Genomic DNA, 16,594 nt, shown 5'->3' with positions numbered 1-16,594 from the left:
GTGTGTGGTGAAGAATCTGAATAAAACTGTTATTTAGATACGTTTGCCTATGACGTTCTTCATGAAAAGGTAATGTAAAATGAAAATGTTCAGACGGAGCCGGGGTAGTCGGCAGCAAATGTTCACGTACAGGCACCACAAGTTCAACTACCCAGGCTATAACAGCTATCACCACAATAGTCAGAACAAAAAGAAAGGCACCCAATACTTTTTTATCACGTGAAGCCATTGTTGCCATAGTTCAGAAATGTTCGTGCAAAGTCTTAAATAGCACAAATTGTTCGCAAAGTCTCAGATACACGTGCGTGTATACCTAAAAAAGGAAAAAATACGGTGCTGAACTCCGAGGTAGCCGTTGTTTTCTTCTCCGGGCCAAGACGGATGTCGCTACACTGGCAGAACTGATCCCCCCCCCCCCCCCTTGGAATTCCCGGTTTCCGTTTCACAAACCTGGAGCGGTAACCAACCAGTCTTAAAAAACAAAAATCTTGTTATCGAGGGCGCAAGTTGTAGCGCTCTCGTCCGGCAGCAGCGTGGTCCGGGAAGGCTCCCTCAACTTCGGTCGACGTCACAGCTGGGCTCTTTTCTTTCTCCAAGATCTCTTTGTAGTCGGTCAATACAGCAGGAGTCACCAGATCCGGGGAGACACGGCGACAATGTGTCGAATGCACCCACCGCTTCCTGTTGGTCACTCTTACAGCGGTGCGGGTTGCCAGAAGGACCTGTTCGGGGCCCTTCCACCTGGGCTCCAGACTGCTTGCTCTCTCAAACGAGCGAACCATCATGTGGTCACCAGGGCGGAGATCATGGCCCTCTGCAGTAGAGTTGTCAGGGAGCGCTTCTCGAACCTGTTGATGAATAGAGAGCAAATCATTTGTTAATCGTGCCAGATAGTCATTCATCATAACACAAGGCACATCATGTATTAATCGCGGCTTAGGCACCCCCCAGATATTCATCGGGCGCCCAAACACCACCTCATAGGGCGTAAGGCCAGTTCGTGAATGGGGTACTGATCTAAGAGAGAGTAGTGCTAGCGGCAAAGCATCAGGCCACTTCAACGATGTATTCGCCACAATTTTGGCCAGTTTAAGCTTCAGTGTCGCATTATACCGCTCGACCAGACCTGCTGACTGAGGGTGGAATACAGCGTGGAACTTCTGCTGAATCCCTAACCCCTTCAGTACATATTCCACAATCTTTCCAACAAAATGGGGCCCATTATCGCTCCACAGAAATTTACAAACTCCAAAGCGAGGAAAGAATTCCTTAAGCAACCCCTTGGCTGTTGTCAGAGCCGTATTGTCTTTCGTGGGGTAGGCCTCAACCCATTTGCTAAAAGCACATACCACCACTAGGACGTACTTCAGGTTATTGCAACGCTCGAGTTGGACGTAATCCATTTGGAGAACCTCAAATGGTGCAGAAGGTGGAACGAACCCTCCTTTCGGAGTATGGGTCCCCTTTCCAGGATTGTGCTGTAAACAAACCAGGCAGGTCTGCACTACTCTCTTCGCAGTGTTAGCAATCTCAGGATGTTCCCAAACTCGTGTTAAAAGCCGAGTGATTGCAAGAGCTCCGACATGCGCCAGTCCATGTGACATCTGGACCATCGCCTGCAAGTAAGCCGCAGGCAATTTCCACTTCTCCATGTCTTTGCTTCTCCAACAACCCTCGTCATCTAGTACCCCATCTACTGCCCATGCCGCAAGTTCAGATTCAGTAGCTGATTTTTGAATATCCAGTATTTCTGCCCTAGCATCACTCCATCGTTCAGCCTGTGACTGTATCACGTACATGGGGGAGCTAGTTCGAGACATAGCCGTTTGTCTTGCTATGCTGTCTGCAAAGGCATTTCCTTGGCCCACTTTATCCGTGATCTTTTTATGGGCACTGCACTTCACTATCGCTACTTTCTTGGGGCCAAGCAGCGCATTTAGGAGATCACGCACTAGCTCTCCGTGCATAATATGCTCTCCGTGTGATGTCAAAAACCCACGTTCTCTCCAGAGTAGCCCGAAGTCATGTGCCACTCCGAAGGCATACCGGCTATCCGTGTATATGTTCACACATAGACCAGTACTCAATTCGCAGGCTCTTGTTAAAGCTATCAGCTCTGCTGCCTGAGCCGATTTTTGTGGTATCCTAGCTGTTTCTACCACTGTCTTAAGTGTCGTGATCGCATAGGCTGCGGAAGTCGTACCATCTGGCAGCCTTACACATGATCCATCAACCCACAGTTCCCCATCCACATCTGGAAGTGGGACATCCTGTAAATCGACACGACCCTTTGTCTGTTCCTCGGTCAGGAAAACACAATCATGATGTTTTTCTTCCTGACCCTCCTCGGCCGGATAGGGCAATAAAGTGGCAGGGTTCAAAGTAGCGCATCTTTTCAGTGTAATATGTGGCGCCAAGAGTGTCAGCTCATATCCTGTTAGCCGTGCACTCGTAAGGTATTGGGTCTTTGTTTGGTTTAGCAAGGCATCTACTGCGTGAGGAACTAACACCAACAGTTTGTGTGATAACACTATTCCCTCACTCTGTCGTATGGCCACTGCTGTTGCTGCCACCGCTCGAAAACACCCAGGCAACCCTCGCGCTACAGGATCCAGAATGGCAGAGAAGTATGCACATGGTCTCTGCTTATCCCCGTGTAGTTGCACTAACACTGACAACGCGCACCCATCATTCTTGTGCACGTACAATGTGAAAAGTTTCGTGTAGTCTGGTGTGCCTAACACGGGTGCGGAACAAAGGGCCTGTCTCAACTGTTCAAAAGCCTTCTGACATTCATCTGTCCATGCTAAGGGCATTGGTGTAGCTTTGGACAATAACGCTAGCAAGGGCTTTATAACGTGTGAAAAACCCATAATCCATTGTCTACAAAAGGACGTCAACCCTATGAAGGCACGTACATCTCTCTGCGTGCAGGGGACTGGTGTGTCTAGAATTGCTTGAATTCGATCAGATGTTAATGCACGCCCCTCCTTAGACAACAGATGACCAAGGTAAGTCACCTGGGGTCTACAATATTGGAGCTTCTTTTTCGAAACCTTATGATTGTTCTGCGCCAAAAAGGAAAGCAACGCAATTGTACTTTCTTCACATTGTGCATAAGTGTCAGCAGCAAGCAGAAGGTCATCCATGTACTGGATGAGAGCAACGCCCGATTGCAATTTAAACAAATCAAGCTGCCTTTTCAAAGCCTGGCTGTAGATGCTAGGGCTTTCAGTATAACCTTGGGGAACACGACAAAATCTATATGATTTATTATTGAGCGTAAAGCCAAACAGGTATCTACTATCAGGATGAACAGGGATGGAAAAGAACGCATTCTTTAAATCAATGACACTAAACGTGGTGGCCGTTGGTGGAACCAAGGTAAGCAGGGTCGTAATATCGGACACCACCGGGTATTGGGGAATGACAATTTTGTTAATCTCTCGCAAATCAATAATAAAGCGATAGATTTTGCCGTCAGTATCTCTCTTGAGAATCGGAAGAATAGGACTGTTGCAAACATTATAACGGACCTCCTCTACAACCCCTGCTGAAATCAAATCCTGAACAATGCGTGTCAATGCAATTTCACCCTCTCTCGAAATCTTATTTTGTGGCACTCGTGGAAGGGGGGCCCCCTCCTTAACAGTAATATGTATTGGTGGGATACGCATCTCTCCCACATCCGTATCTGAGGTCGCCCATAACGTATGCGGTAAAGAGGCCAAAGCTGGAACATCCAAGATGGCGTAAAACCTATCGGGGTCAGGATAATTGTCATTCAGGATAACCCGCACTCCCTCAGGGGCACAACGTATCGTTGCTCGAAAATATTTAAGCAAGTCAATACCTAGGATATTGTCTGGTGTATGGGGTGATAACAAGAACTGACCAAAACTAAAGTATTTGTCAAGACATAGTGCAAGGGGCTTGGACAATGGGCTGGGGGAGGGTGTGCCATCAAACCCTACACATGTAATCATTTCGCCAGACAGGGGAGCCCTCGGAACCAAGTTTTTCGACAAAGCGCTACGTGTAGCCCCAGTGTCGACAAGAAATTGATCAGTAGAACCCAGAATACCCGCTGTTACATATGGACCCTGCTGATCTACCGGCACTTCAACTGATTCCTTACCCCATCCTACGCAGTCCTATGCATGCACATAATCCTGGTGTTCCACATTCTCTCCCTCCGAAATCTGATATTGATTCCGCCTATCAAACGTATTTCGTTCATCCTGGCCACGGCCCCTCTCCTCAACCCTACCACGATCACTTCCGCTACCTCTCGCTCCCGTATAACCTCCCCTCGACCTTCCACCTCCTCGACCACGCTGACTACGCTGCTCACGAAGTACCAGACAATCTTCAGCCCAATGCCCAAACTCCTTACAATAAGCGCACTGGTCCTCCGCAATGTCTGTACGACCATACGACGTATTTCCTCCACCCCATCTACCTCTATCATTCCCTCTACCCTGTGTTCCCCGAACCTGTGCCAACATCACCTTCGTTTTCAATTCCTTCGCCTTTTTCTCAACACTTTCTTTAGCCTCCAATTCCTGCCGCTGATAATACTGAGCCATAGTTAACAAGGACGCAGGGGTCGCCGTGGCCCAGGAACTTTCACTCCACTTCAATCGTTTTGCAATCTCCGGTAGGAGATTAGCCACATACTTATCTACAAACAAATGCCGACCTGTATCGTCTGTTAAAGATTGACCACTGTAATCATGGAATGCCTCCTCGAAGCGTGTAAAGAAGTCTGAGACCGTTTCATCAGGTTTCTGTTTGCACGACGTTAGCATAGTCCAATCAATCTTTTTAGAGGGAACAAGCGTCTTCAATTTATTCAAAATAGCCGCCGGAAGATCTAGAATCAACTGACAAGGCTTACATGCTGGTTCCCTATCTAAATCGGCAGCATTTATTTCTTTCCATGTGCCCCCCAGTATCGTTTCATCATTATTTTTACGAATTTGTCTCCACATATCAGGTGGCAGAATTAGCCCAAAGAACAAATCTATATCCACAAGAGTCATCACACAAGACGAAATAGCCCCTTCCACCCCTTCATAAAATGCCGCCGGATTTTTTCGAAGATCAGGTAAAGAGTTTTTCAATGCCATAACATCTGCTCTATTCCAAGGCGTGTATACCCAGTTATATACAAAATACCCTTTCGCATCTTTCGATAATTTATCATCATCTGTACCGTCCCCTTTAGGTGGAACATACAAAGGCGCGGCTTCACGCATAGGCATAACATGCAACGCAGAATTCTTATCTGAACCACGGAGAGAACACTCCTTAGCCTGCCCGCTATTCTCCAATTCAGACTCCTTTTGCCTCCTTTTTCGCTCCTCCCGTAATTTCGTCGTTTCGTCTCGCAGCTGGATCAGTTGCGTGAATAGGTCATCGACATCTGAAAGATCAAAGATACCTTGAAGCAAATTCTCACGATACACTGATACCGATTTAGGTTCTAACGTGACAGAAAGTTCACGATACGCAACAACAACTTCATCTGCCAAACTAGATAAAAAATACATCAATTCAAGATCCGACCACGCCTTTTTCTCCGTAAGCAACTGATCCTGAGAAACACACTTCTTATTCACTTTACGGGCCCAACTACGCAAATGTGCGGACCTCTCCGCAGTAAACCTGAGAGCAGATACCCCCTTCTGTTCCGACTTATCCTGTCCATCGTCCTCCGAATCTGCAGCTGGTGCCGTCGGCGAAACGTACGGAGGCGGTGACCGATCTAGCAATGAAAAATCATCAGATTCATTATTAAGGACAGGATAAAGCGGTCGACGGATAGGAAATTGACCAGTCGTTTGCAATTTTCGTTCCCGTTCCTCCCTCTCTTTCTTCTCCTGAGCCTCCTTTTCCTCAAGCTGTAAAGCCTTATCCCGAGCAGCCTTGCGCTGCTCTTTGTCCGCCAAGGCAACTTCACGCTTCATTCGCTCACGCACCGCTTTCTCCCACATTCGCACACAATCAAACATATTTTGTCTAGACCTGCGTTGAAACAAACATTGTTCCACAAACTGTACTTTACGTAAATCGAACGACCCATGTGGAGGCCATTGCAATTCAGGATCCGATTTTGTATACTTATGCCATAATTTGCTGTACATTATAGGGGGAGGCCAAATTTAATATACATCTCCCTATTCGGTGTTCCCTCTGGGGGAGCCGGCTGTGCTTCTGCTAACCTAATTGAGGTACCCTCTCCAAGACAGCACATCCCTCGGAGTGTGCTGAAAACAGGCATGTTCGAAAAGTATCACGAAAACGTGACACCGCACAAAATGGCACTTACAGTACTTCACACGATGGTGCCGCTCAGAGGGAAAAAACAAAGTTTAGAGAAACATCTCTACATGCCTGCCTATGTGAAGTGCACTACACATATAAGTTCAAAGATCTCACATCACAATGTTAGCTAACTCAAATCAAAAACATAGATCGTAGGACTTCGGCAAGCGTCCGAGGACTACCTTACCGATCACAAATCATAGAACTTCAGTAAGCGTCCGAAGACTACCTTACCGAACACAAAGCTTACCCAACTTCTCAAACGTCCAGATTCCAACTGCCAAGGTCTTGTAAGCCAAATCAGCCAAACGGCATTATCTCAGCGATGCAGACACTCGAAAACTCAGTCGGAGACCGGCGCCACCTGGAAGGTCAGATCGGAAGGAAAGAAAGAAACACCGTGGCAGCCAAGACTCGGGTCACTCGTGGCAGCGCGCGTCCATGGCGAGTTTCCAAGCCTTCGTCACGACCTCTCCTTCGGGCATCCGAGTCGCCGATGAGTCCCTTCGTGGTCGCCAATTTGAAGTAATCAGGGTTCCCAAGGCCTACATGCTCCGAAGTTAACCCACTTACACTCAAGAACTGTTGGCACGGAAACTGTAAAAGGCAAAGAACAAGTTTATTAAGACCCCATGGGGTGGTGGTACACTCAAACAGCACCCTTCGGTAATGCAAGAGGTATCACACCGAACACCGGTGTGACCCCAATTTATATACAGTTAGGGGCAATAAAAAAGATAGGCGGCACAAGTTAGAACACATTTATGTACATATATGGTCATGTTTTGGAACACTGCCAGCTCATTGGAGGGGGCACAACTCCGCTGGTCAGTTTGGCGCACATTCCTAAAGGCTTACTGGTCAGTTGGGACTGCGCATGTGCAAGCTTGACCAGTACTAAAAATAGCCTGTTGCTGGGCAGACTGAAGTGGTCATTGGAACGGACAACGGACTAAAGGGCACGCCGGCCACGAGGCCGCTTATGATCTAAGATGGCCGCCACAGTATTCAAAATGGCGTTTTCGTATATAGCCAAGTTAAGGAGGACAACGTGTAGGTTCAGCTAATCGCTAACGCGGCCAGGCCAATTACGACAGTGCTATATCTTCTTTCAGTCGATCTTACCTTTACATACAAGTGAGACCAATTAGCATTGCCAGTGCTTGTTACAGCACCCTTCAATGCCTGTCAAGATCGATGTTGCATCTTCCACATTTCTGCTGCAGTGTTTCTAGTGACTAGTCGGTGGCACTGAAATGCAGCCAGCTGGTGTTTTTAAATGAGGTTCGGTTTGGAGCAGGGCAAATGTACAGAAATACCAAGAAACTCCCATTGGTAGATTAAGTGCAGAAAGGGAGGAAAGCAACAACTTAAAGCAATGCTGCCGAGATTGACACACAGCCATCCTGAGCAAGGATTGGCTCTGTGGAGTATTGTATACAATGCTGTCTCCTGCACTGAGGTCACAAAAATGTAACAGTCGTACTAACTTGCAGAGAAGGCTATTTCAAATAGTTTTGCTAGTGATTGTTTCCCGTGTTTTCGCTCCGCTAGGGAGTAACTATTGCAATGTAATTGAGAAGAACATTGACTTCAGGGTAAGAAGCTAGTTGAAGCTTCCCATATCCTTTATCTGAGAAAGAGTTTGTTGCTGTGCGCATCCTGGCAGTGAACATTGATGTAAGGGTGTATCTAGATTGCTGTGCACACCTCCGCATTTAATGTTGCAATAAGAGAGTGCTTCAGTTGCTCTCTACTGTTTGGCATTAGGTGTTGCTGTAGGAGAGTGCTTTGACTGCTCCACATGTCCTGGCCGTGGAGTTTGCTGTAAGTGAGTGGCTCAATTACTGTTTACGTCCTTGCTGTGGACGTTGGAGTAAGCGAGTGCCTCTGTCGCTGTGGACGTTGGTGTAAGCCAGAGCCTCCATTGCTGTGGATGTTGGTGTGAGTGAGTGCCTCCATCGCTGTGGTAAGCGGGAGCCTCCATTGCTGTGGACGTTGGTGTAAGTGAGCGCCTCCATTTGCTGTGGACGTTGGTTTAAGCGAGTGCCTCCATTGCTCTGGACGTTAGTGTAAGCGAGCGCCTCCATTGCTGTGGACGTTGGTGTAATCAAGTGCCTCCAATGCTGTGAACTTTGGTGTTAGCAAGCGCCTCCATCTCTGTGGACGTTGGTGGTAAGCGAGTGCCTCCATCGCTGTGGACGTTGGTGGTAAGCGAGTGCCTCCATCGCTGTGGACGTTGGTGGTAAACGAGTGCCTCCATCGCTGTGGACGTTGGTGGTAAGCGAGTGCCTCCATCGCTGTGGGCGTTGGTGGTAAGCGAGTGCCTCCATCGCTGTGGACGTTGGTGGTAAGCGAGTGCCTCCATCGCTGTGGACGTTGGTGGTAAGTGAGTGCCTCCGTTGCTGTGCAAGTCATGGCAGTAGAGTTTGGTGTGAGCATGGTAGTGATCGTATGTAATAAAGCTCCACATCATTTAAAAAATAGGGCCATGTTTAACATCTATCTACTACCCCTGATCAAAGCCTTAAAACAGAGGAAAGTAACAACATTCAACTACGCAGACGATCTGCAGCTTTCCTTTACCATAGATAACTCTACTGAATCTATTACCAACTTTCAGGACACCATGGTGTTCATCCGTCATTGGATGGATCATAACCATCTGAAGCTGAACCCTGGAAAGACGGAGGTACTGCTGATAGGAGACAGCCGTATCTCCTGGGGCCCTCATTATTGGCCGGCTGAACTAGGGCCTTTCCCTAAACCCTCCTCTTCCGTAAAAAGCTTGGGGGTGACTATTGAAGGAGATCTGTCTCTTAACACCCAAGTGGGCACAGTAGTCTCTAAATGTTTCTTCCAATTACGAAAAATCCAGAAGATACATCACCTGCTCACCCAGGCAGCATTGATACAAGCTGTGATTGGCCTAGTCCTGTCCCACTTAGACTATGCAAATTCAATCTATCTAGGCCTTCCCTCTTACCAGATCAAGAGACTCCAGCTTGTACAGAACCAGGCGGCACAACTGATTTATCAACAGCCTAAGTGGCAATCGGCCAGACCCCTGATAAAAAAGCTACACTGGCTCCCACTGCTCCAATGGGCCACCTTACATTTAAGGCCCTAAACTGTTACAGTCCAATGTTTATTAACAACCTGATCTTGAGATACATTCCAACCCGTGATCTCCGTTCTAAACATCAAAATCTGCTGGTGAGCGCAAAGTTTAAACGTAAGCGGCATGGCGGAAGCCGCTTCGGCTATCTGGCGCCACAACTTTGGAACTCACTCCCATGGGAGATCCGTTCCTGTCCTCATGTGCTTCAATTCAGAAGGCAGCTCAAGACATGGCTGTTCATACAGGCACATGAGTAAACCGATCCCACTGCTGTCAACTCAGAACAGTCAACTCAGTACAGCTCGAAACAGCGCCATGAAACCTTGGTCTAAGTGCGCTTTACAAATAGGTTATAACATAACATAACATGTTCCACACCACATTTATTTTCCAGGAGCACTGAAGTTGTGGCGTGGACAGCTGCTGCATGCGGCACCATGCAGGGGTGGTATCAGTCGGTGGCGCTCCCCTGAGATGGCCACTGGTACAGAACACAGTAGAAGCTTTTGGTAAACCTCCAGACTCTAGAGGGGCCGGGCAGGAGCATAGTCCTTGCCCAGGACCTGCTCTGACACTACAGCTTCTATGACTCAATCTACGGGTGACCTCTAGGGCCAACATTGATGCCAACCTAAGCTGGCGAGGTGGGTTCCTTCCACTGCGGAAGGTGGCCGGGCAGTGCTGGGAGTTCATTCTCTGGACAGTCTGCGGACCTTTGGGCTTGTCTTCACTTTACCTCGGGAGGCTCGCATCATCAGTGGGCTAGTAGCCCATGACCACTGGGCAAGGTGATATTAAGATATAGATGTATTCATTCTCGGTCTCCCTCTCTCTTCTGATTATCAGCACAGCCGGTTTGCCAGGCGAGGGGCACTGGAATGTTATCTGACCTGCCCTTTATCACACACTGCGTCAGTGAGGCGCAGGGACGGATGCGCGCTCGAAAGGTTCTCCTGCTGAATCTGAGGGCTCTTTCGTGGCCTGCTCAGGCGTCAGCGCCTCTGGTGACCTCCACTCTCTGCAGGGCTTGTGTTTTGTCTCAATGGCCACCTGTTTCTGGAGCCTCGCCCGCTGCCCCCGTGTCTGTGCAGACACCCGCCGGAGCCCCCTCGCTAGGCATAAGGAATGCATCATTAATCACCGGTGGATGGAGAAATGTGGATTTATCCGCGATTCGTCATGCGACGCCGGCTTCACCGAAACCAAACCTTCTTCTAAGAACCGCGAATTACAAAACCGAGAAATACCCGTGCTTTCCGGTGCCCGGCCGAGTTGTTTGTTGGTTTTTGTCTGGCTAAAGTTCTTTCTCGTTCACGTGAGGAAGAAAAATGTGTTCTTTATTTCATTCTTCGCTATAGTCTTGTCAAAGTACTCTTCAGTAAAATGGTTCTTGAGATAGTCTGCCTCTGACGTCTTCCTTGACGTGTATCCTGGCTCTCTGTTCATCCACTACTCATCCATCCCTCTGCTCGTTCTGAAGCGGCCTTCGAACTGTTTGTAAAGGCCGAATAAATGAAGGGATGAATGCTGGCTGAGGCAAGAGGGAATGACGGGCTGGTGAAGAAGAGTACATACAAAGGGAAGTCCCTGCTCTCCATCCCCAGTGATACTTGGCCCCCTGTTGGGTGGTCTGCGGGACCCACTCTGGTGCAGATCGCAGGGTCCCACTCTGGTGCAGATTGCAGGGCCCCACTCTGGTGCAGATTGCAGGGCCCCACTCTGGTGCAGATCGCAGGGTCCCACTCTGGTGCAGATCGCCTGGTACCACTCTGGTGCAGATCGCAGGGTCCCACTCTGGTGCAGATCACAGGGTCCCACTCTGGTGCAGATCGCCGGAGACCACTCTGGTGCAGATCGCAGGGTCCCACTCTGGTGCAGATCGCAGGGTCCCACTCTGGTGCAGATCGCAGGGTCCCACTCTGGTGCAGATTGCAGGGCCCCACTCTGGTGCAGATCGCAGGGCCCCACTCTGGTGCAGATCGCAGGGTCCCACTCTGGTGCAGATCGCCTGGTACCACTCTGGTGCAGATCGCAGGGTCCCACTCTGGTGCAGATCACAGGGTCCCACTCTGGTGCAGATCACAGGGTCCCACTCTGGTGCAGATCGCCGGAGACCACTCTGGTGCAGATCGCAGGGTCCCACTCTGGTGCAGATCGCAGGGTCCCACTCTGGTGCAGATCGCAGGGTCCCACTCTGGTGCAGATCGCAGGGTCCCACTCTGGTGCAGATCGCAGGGTCCCACTCTGATTCAGATCGCAGGGTCCCTCTCTGGTGCAGATCGCCGGGTACCACTCTGGTGCAGATCGCCGGGTACCACTCTGGTGCAGATCGCCGGGTACCACTCTGGTGCAGATCGCCGGGTACCACTCTGGTGCAGATCGCCGGGTACCACTCTGGTGCAGATCGCCGGGTACCACTCTGGTGCAGATCGCCGGGTACCACTCTGGTGCAGATCGCAGGGCCCCACTCTGGTGCAGATCGCAGGGCCCCACTCTGGTGCAGATCGCAGGGCCCCACTCTGGTGCAGATCGCCGGGTCCCACTCTGGTGCAGATCGCCGGGTTCCACTCTGGTGCAGATCGCCGGGTCCCACTCTGGTGCAGATCGCCGGGTCCCACTCTGGTGCAGATCGCCGGGTCCCACTCTGGTGCAGATCGCCGGGTCCCACTCTGGTGCAGATCGCCGGGTCCCACTCTGGTGCAGATCGCCGGGTCCCACTCTGGTGCAGATCGCAGGGTCCCACTCTGGTGCAGATCGCAGGGTCCCACTCTGGTGCAGATCTCAGGGTCCCACTCTGGTGCAGATCTCAGGGTCCCACTCTGGGGCAGATCTCAGGTTCCCACTCTGGTGCAGATCGGCGGATACCACTCTGGTGCAGATCGCCGGGTCCCACTCTGGTGCAGATCGCCGGGTCCCACTCTTGTACAGATCGCCGGGTCCCACTCTTGTGCAGATCGCCGGGTCCCACTCTGGTGCAGATCGCCGGGTCCCACTCTGGTGCAGATCGCCGGGTCCCACTCTGGTGCAGATCGCCGGGTCCCACTCTGGTGCAGATCGCCGGGTCCCACTCTGGTGCAGATCTCAGGGTCCCACTCTGGTGCAGATCTCAGGGTCCCACTCTGGTGCAGATCGGCGGATACCACTCTGGTGCAGATCGCCGGGTCCCACTCTGGTGCAGATCGCCGGGTCCCACTCTGGTGCAGATCGCCGGGTCCCACTCTGGTGCAGATCGCCGGGTCCCACTCTGGTGCAGATCGCCGGGTCCCACTCTGGTGCAGATCGCCGGAGACCACTCGTGTGCAGATCGCCGGAGACCACTCGTGTGCAGATCGCCGGAGACCACTCGTGTGCAGATCGCCGGAGACCACTCGTGTGCAGATCGCCGGAGACCACTCGTGTGCAGATCGCCGGAGACCACTCGGGTGCAGATCGCCGGAGACCACTCGGGTGCAGATCGCCGGAGACCACTCGGGTGCAGATCGCCGGAGACCACTCGGGTGCAGATCGCCGGAGACCACTCGGGTGCAGATCGCCGGAGACCACTCGGGTGCAGATCGCCGGGTACCACTCTGGTGCAGATCGCGGTGCCTCAAGAGCTGATGCCCTGCTGTCTTAGGTCTGAGGCAGATAGTAGGACTGTGTGAAGCGACTGGACTTCTAGAACCAGTTACCAGGAGTCACCTTTTGAATAGACCTTCTCAAGCAGCTGGTGGCATCTGCGAGAGGATTGAGTGGACATTAAGGCTGACCGCTCTCGCACCATGGAAGTTATGGCCCTGGTGCTGCTTTTAAGGTACCTCAGGTGGGCACGGTGCGGATGCTTCACACCGCCAGCCTACGCCACGCTTCATTGCAGTCTACGTGCACGCATAGGCCACCTGGTTGGGTAGAAAGAGGTGGGAAGGCCAGCTTGAGCAAAGTACCCTAAGGACTGAACTTCATACGGTTGGACTTCCATACCTGACTTACTCTCTGAAGACAAATATCAGAACTTGTCCAATGTCAGGTGTGGGTCTCTTATCCACCTGGATTTTAGGTCTGGCCTAGAGTATGCTTCAGTTGTTGTACCTGCCTCATGAGCAAAAAAGCTTATAAATGAAAAATACAAAAACATAGAATGGTGCTTGGTCATCCCTCTCCATCCGTTGATCTTTTCGTCATTCACATTTTGATTCTGCCCCCCCCAGTGTGGGACAGTGGGACTAGCCTCTATATCTGTTGGTCTGTTCATCTGCCACTCACACTTTGCTTCTGCGCATCACCGCATACGGCATGGGCACTGGCTTGGTCCACTTCAGCCATTGGCTCTCTTGTCCCGTGAGTGACACATGTTGATCCGCCCTCATGTGCTCATCTACCTAACAAAAGAAGTGCACTCAGGGCCAGAGCTCGCGGGCCAGTGCTTGAATTTGCCAATGCTGATTTTCTTTCCATTCTTGAACTCCTATTAGTATGTCTCGGTTGGAGACCACCTTATCTGTTTATTGGCCAGACCTGTTGTTTCCAATGTATTTAGAGTGGGCTTTGGTTAGTTACTTGCTCATAATTAAACAGCTTTGTTGTCTCAGGGTTATGTCCTTGATACAGTGGGTTTCCTTCCTCCTCTTGTTTTTGACGCGCCCCCTCCCCCTGGAGCATTTCAGTATCACATTATCTTTATTGGTTGGTTGGTATCCTTCCACTGCTGAAGTTTCCTGCACTGGGGGAACTATGTTTTTATATTCCGTTACGCACTGCATGTGTTTTTTTGCTCTCCCTGCCTCCGTGTGCTTCTCCTCCTTTCAGTTCCCCTCTCTCTTCAGGTAGTTTTCCCCATGGCTTGTTTTTTCATTTCATTTAGACCCCTGTTTTCTCTTGCTGCTCTGTGGTCTTTACTTTCCCGCCCCCTCCCCGTTGCATCTATTTTCTTTATTATTATTTGTTTAGAGGGCCAGGCAGCTACAATTTGCTGCTGGATCTTTCTGTTATGCTCACATTTCTTACCTTCTTTTTCTTTAAAAAAAAGAAAGACATTTACATACTGCAAGATTGGCGTCCACAATCTTGGAGCGGTAAATACAAATAAACAAGCATTTGAAATGCAATAGGTCTCACATTTACCAGAGTTTGAGGTATTGGCAATGCCTTTTATTTGTGTTGGTTTTAAAACCGATAAATAAAAGGCATTGGATGGTCGTTTACAAAGCCAATAGCTTAAACTCTCGCAAATGCGAGACCTATTGCATTGCAAATGCGTTTGGCGCCCGTGCTATAAAAAAAAAAGGGTTAGGAGAGAGCGTGACACAGCTATTTGAGAAAATATTGCTCGGAGGCTGTAATTAAAGCCTACTGAGTAACAACACACGTAGCTAGGGATGTCGCCTTTGGAGGTTACAAAATGAGACTAGGCGGTACTAAGGAGGGACTACTGAGCCTATTGACCAATGAACAGCCGCAGTTTACAGTGGACCAACAAAAATGAATGTGCGTCCTCATGTAACGTAAATGGCTCTATGTAAAGCGCTCTGATACCCTATTCGGGTCAAGTTCGCGCTATATAAAACTCAGCAAAAAAACAATGACACAAGCCAATGAAAAATATGGGCGGAGAGTGGGCGAGGCTTAAAGTCCCTACCTCAATACAGCATGCCTCGCAGAGCGACGCATGTGCTGCCCAGGCTCGACCTAAAACATGGGGGCTGCATCATAACTTGTACACGCACTCACACATGTTGGGCTCAATATGTGAGCATGCATCATCACGTATGATGTGAAGCATGTGTCATGATATAAGTTGAACATCTTGGAATGGGTTTCGTTTAATTGGAAATCCATTCCATAGATTGCCTGACATATGGGTGTGTGCATGTTGATTTTAAACAGTTTGCAAAGCCCATAGCTCTGCTATTTGAAACAGAGACTTTTTGGCTTAGCTGAGCCTTATTTTTTTCATTTATCCACGTGCTTGTAAACTATCTTCGGGGTAGATTAATGAGAAGCATATAGTGCCTTTTTTTTGTTTTAAAAGGAAGGAATCCTACTTTCCTGTAAGGTGCATTGAAACTAAAAAGGTTTCTTTACTTGTTCTACGTACACCTGCTTGCTAGAGAGCATTATTACTGTGCGGTTAATATATGAAATTGTTAACTTTATATAATTTTTTTGAATGATTTTTGACATATGAGCCTGCATGTCTAGGTAGCGCTGTTTTCTTTCTTTTTCTTTCTGTAAAATATGTTCACAGAAAAAAATAATTATTGCAGTAGCTTCCCAATGCTATACCTATTGATTTTGCCAATGCCTGTTTAGTTTGTTAGCTTTTTCACATGTGGGACTAAAGCCAGCTTAGAAGTTTCGTAATTCATGGATAGAAATAGGACTGGATGCCTGGGACACGGGCATCTTGAGTCGTCTCTCTGAATGCTGCTGTTCCTAGTCTCTGCTAACTTGCTGTTGCAACACAACCGTGTGGTGAAGGAAGGGTGACGCGTCCCACATCTGATGTTCCCCCACAGTGCCCTTTATTTCCTGTTTAGAGCCCTTGGTTTCTGTTCCTCCTGCTGATGTCTGTCTCTATTGTTTGCAGGATCCCACAGGCCGCCTGCACGGTGTCATCGCCATGTTGTTGCCACTCAAGGTCCACCCCCGGGCCTTTGGGTTGGTAACGTTGCTGACCATGCTGCACCATGCTCCCCTTGCCAGAGCCTTTATCTATGCGGTAAGTATGCGGCACCATGAAACAGCAAGCGTCGCAGCATCTCATGGCTATTAAGCAGTCATTCCCAAGCCTAGAAAAGGTGCAAAGGTGGTTTGTTATTCTCTGCTTTTGTGGATGTGAGCGAGGACCTTCTGTAGAGATATGGGGGGTCCAGATTGGGACTCTTTTATGGGGCAGCTCAGTTTGGGGATGGTTGTACAAGCATTTAAATTCTTACTTCTAGCATGAAACAGGACCACCCTCTCTTTTGCCACTGAGGAAAAGTCTGGGGGATTCTTGCTCAAGTCCCAGGTCCGCTTAGATCTACACGTGAACTGTGCAGCAAAAGCACTCCAGCAGCCCCTTTGCACAGAATGATATCTCATATTCTAACCTAACCTTGGGGCAGTGCTGCAGGCTCTAAAACTATCCAGCATTGGTTACAGAAACTCCTTTTTCATGGGTCA

At 49.5% G+C, this 16,594-nt stretch overlaps 1 protein-coding gene across 1 annotated transcript in view; it reads left to right on the top strand.

Moving 5' to 3' along the window:
• The window catches only part of RNF167 (ring finger protein 167), a 280,393-nt gene that overhangs the window by 40,124 nt on the left and 223,675 nt on the right, over positions 1 to 16,594 (top strand). The window contains exon 2 of the mRNA XM_086946212.1: positions 16,017 to 16,148. Within this exon, the coding sequence (XP_086802338.1) occupies positions 16,050 to 16,148 (99 nt within the window). The 5' untranslated portion in view covers positions 16,017 to 16,049. The remainder of the gene's footprint in view (positions 1 to 16,016; positions 16,149 to 16,594) is intronic.

Source organism: Lissotriton vulgaris, chromosome 12 (genome assembly GCF_964263255.1).
Source record: "Lissotriton vulgaris chromosome 12, aLisVul1.2, whole genome shotgun sequence".
Taxonomy (NCBI): domain Eukaryota; kingdom Metazoa; phylum Chordata; class Amphibia; order Caudata; family Salamandridae; genus Lissotriton; species Lissotriton vulgaris.
The sequence above is the reverse complement of the archived record's forward strand: the minus strand, read 5'-3'. Positions and strand labels throughout refer to the sequence as shown.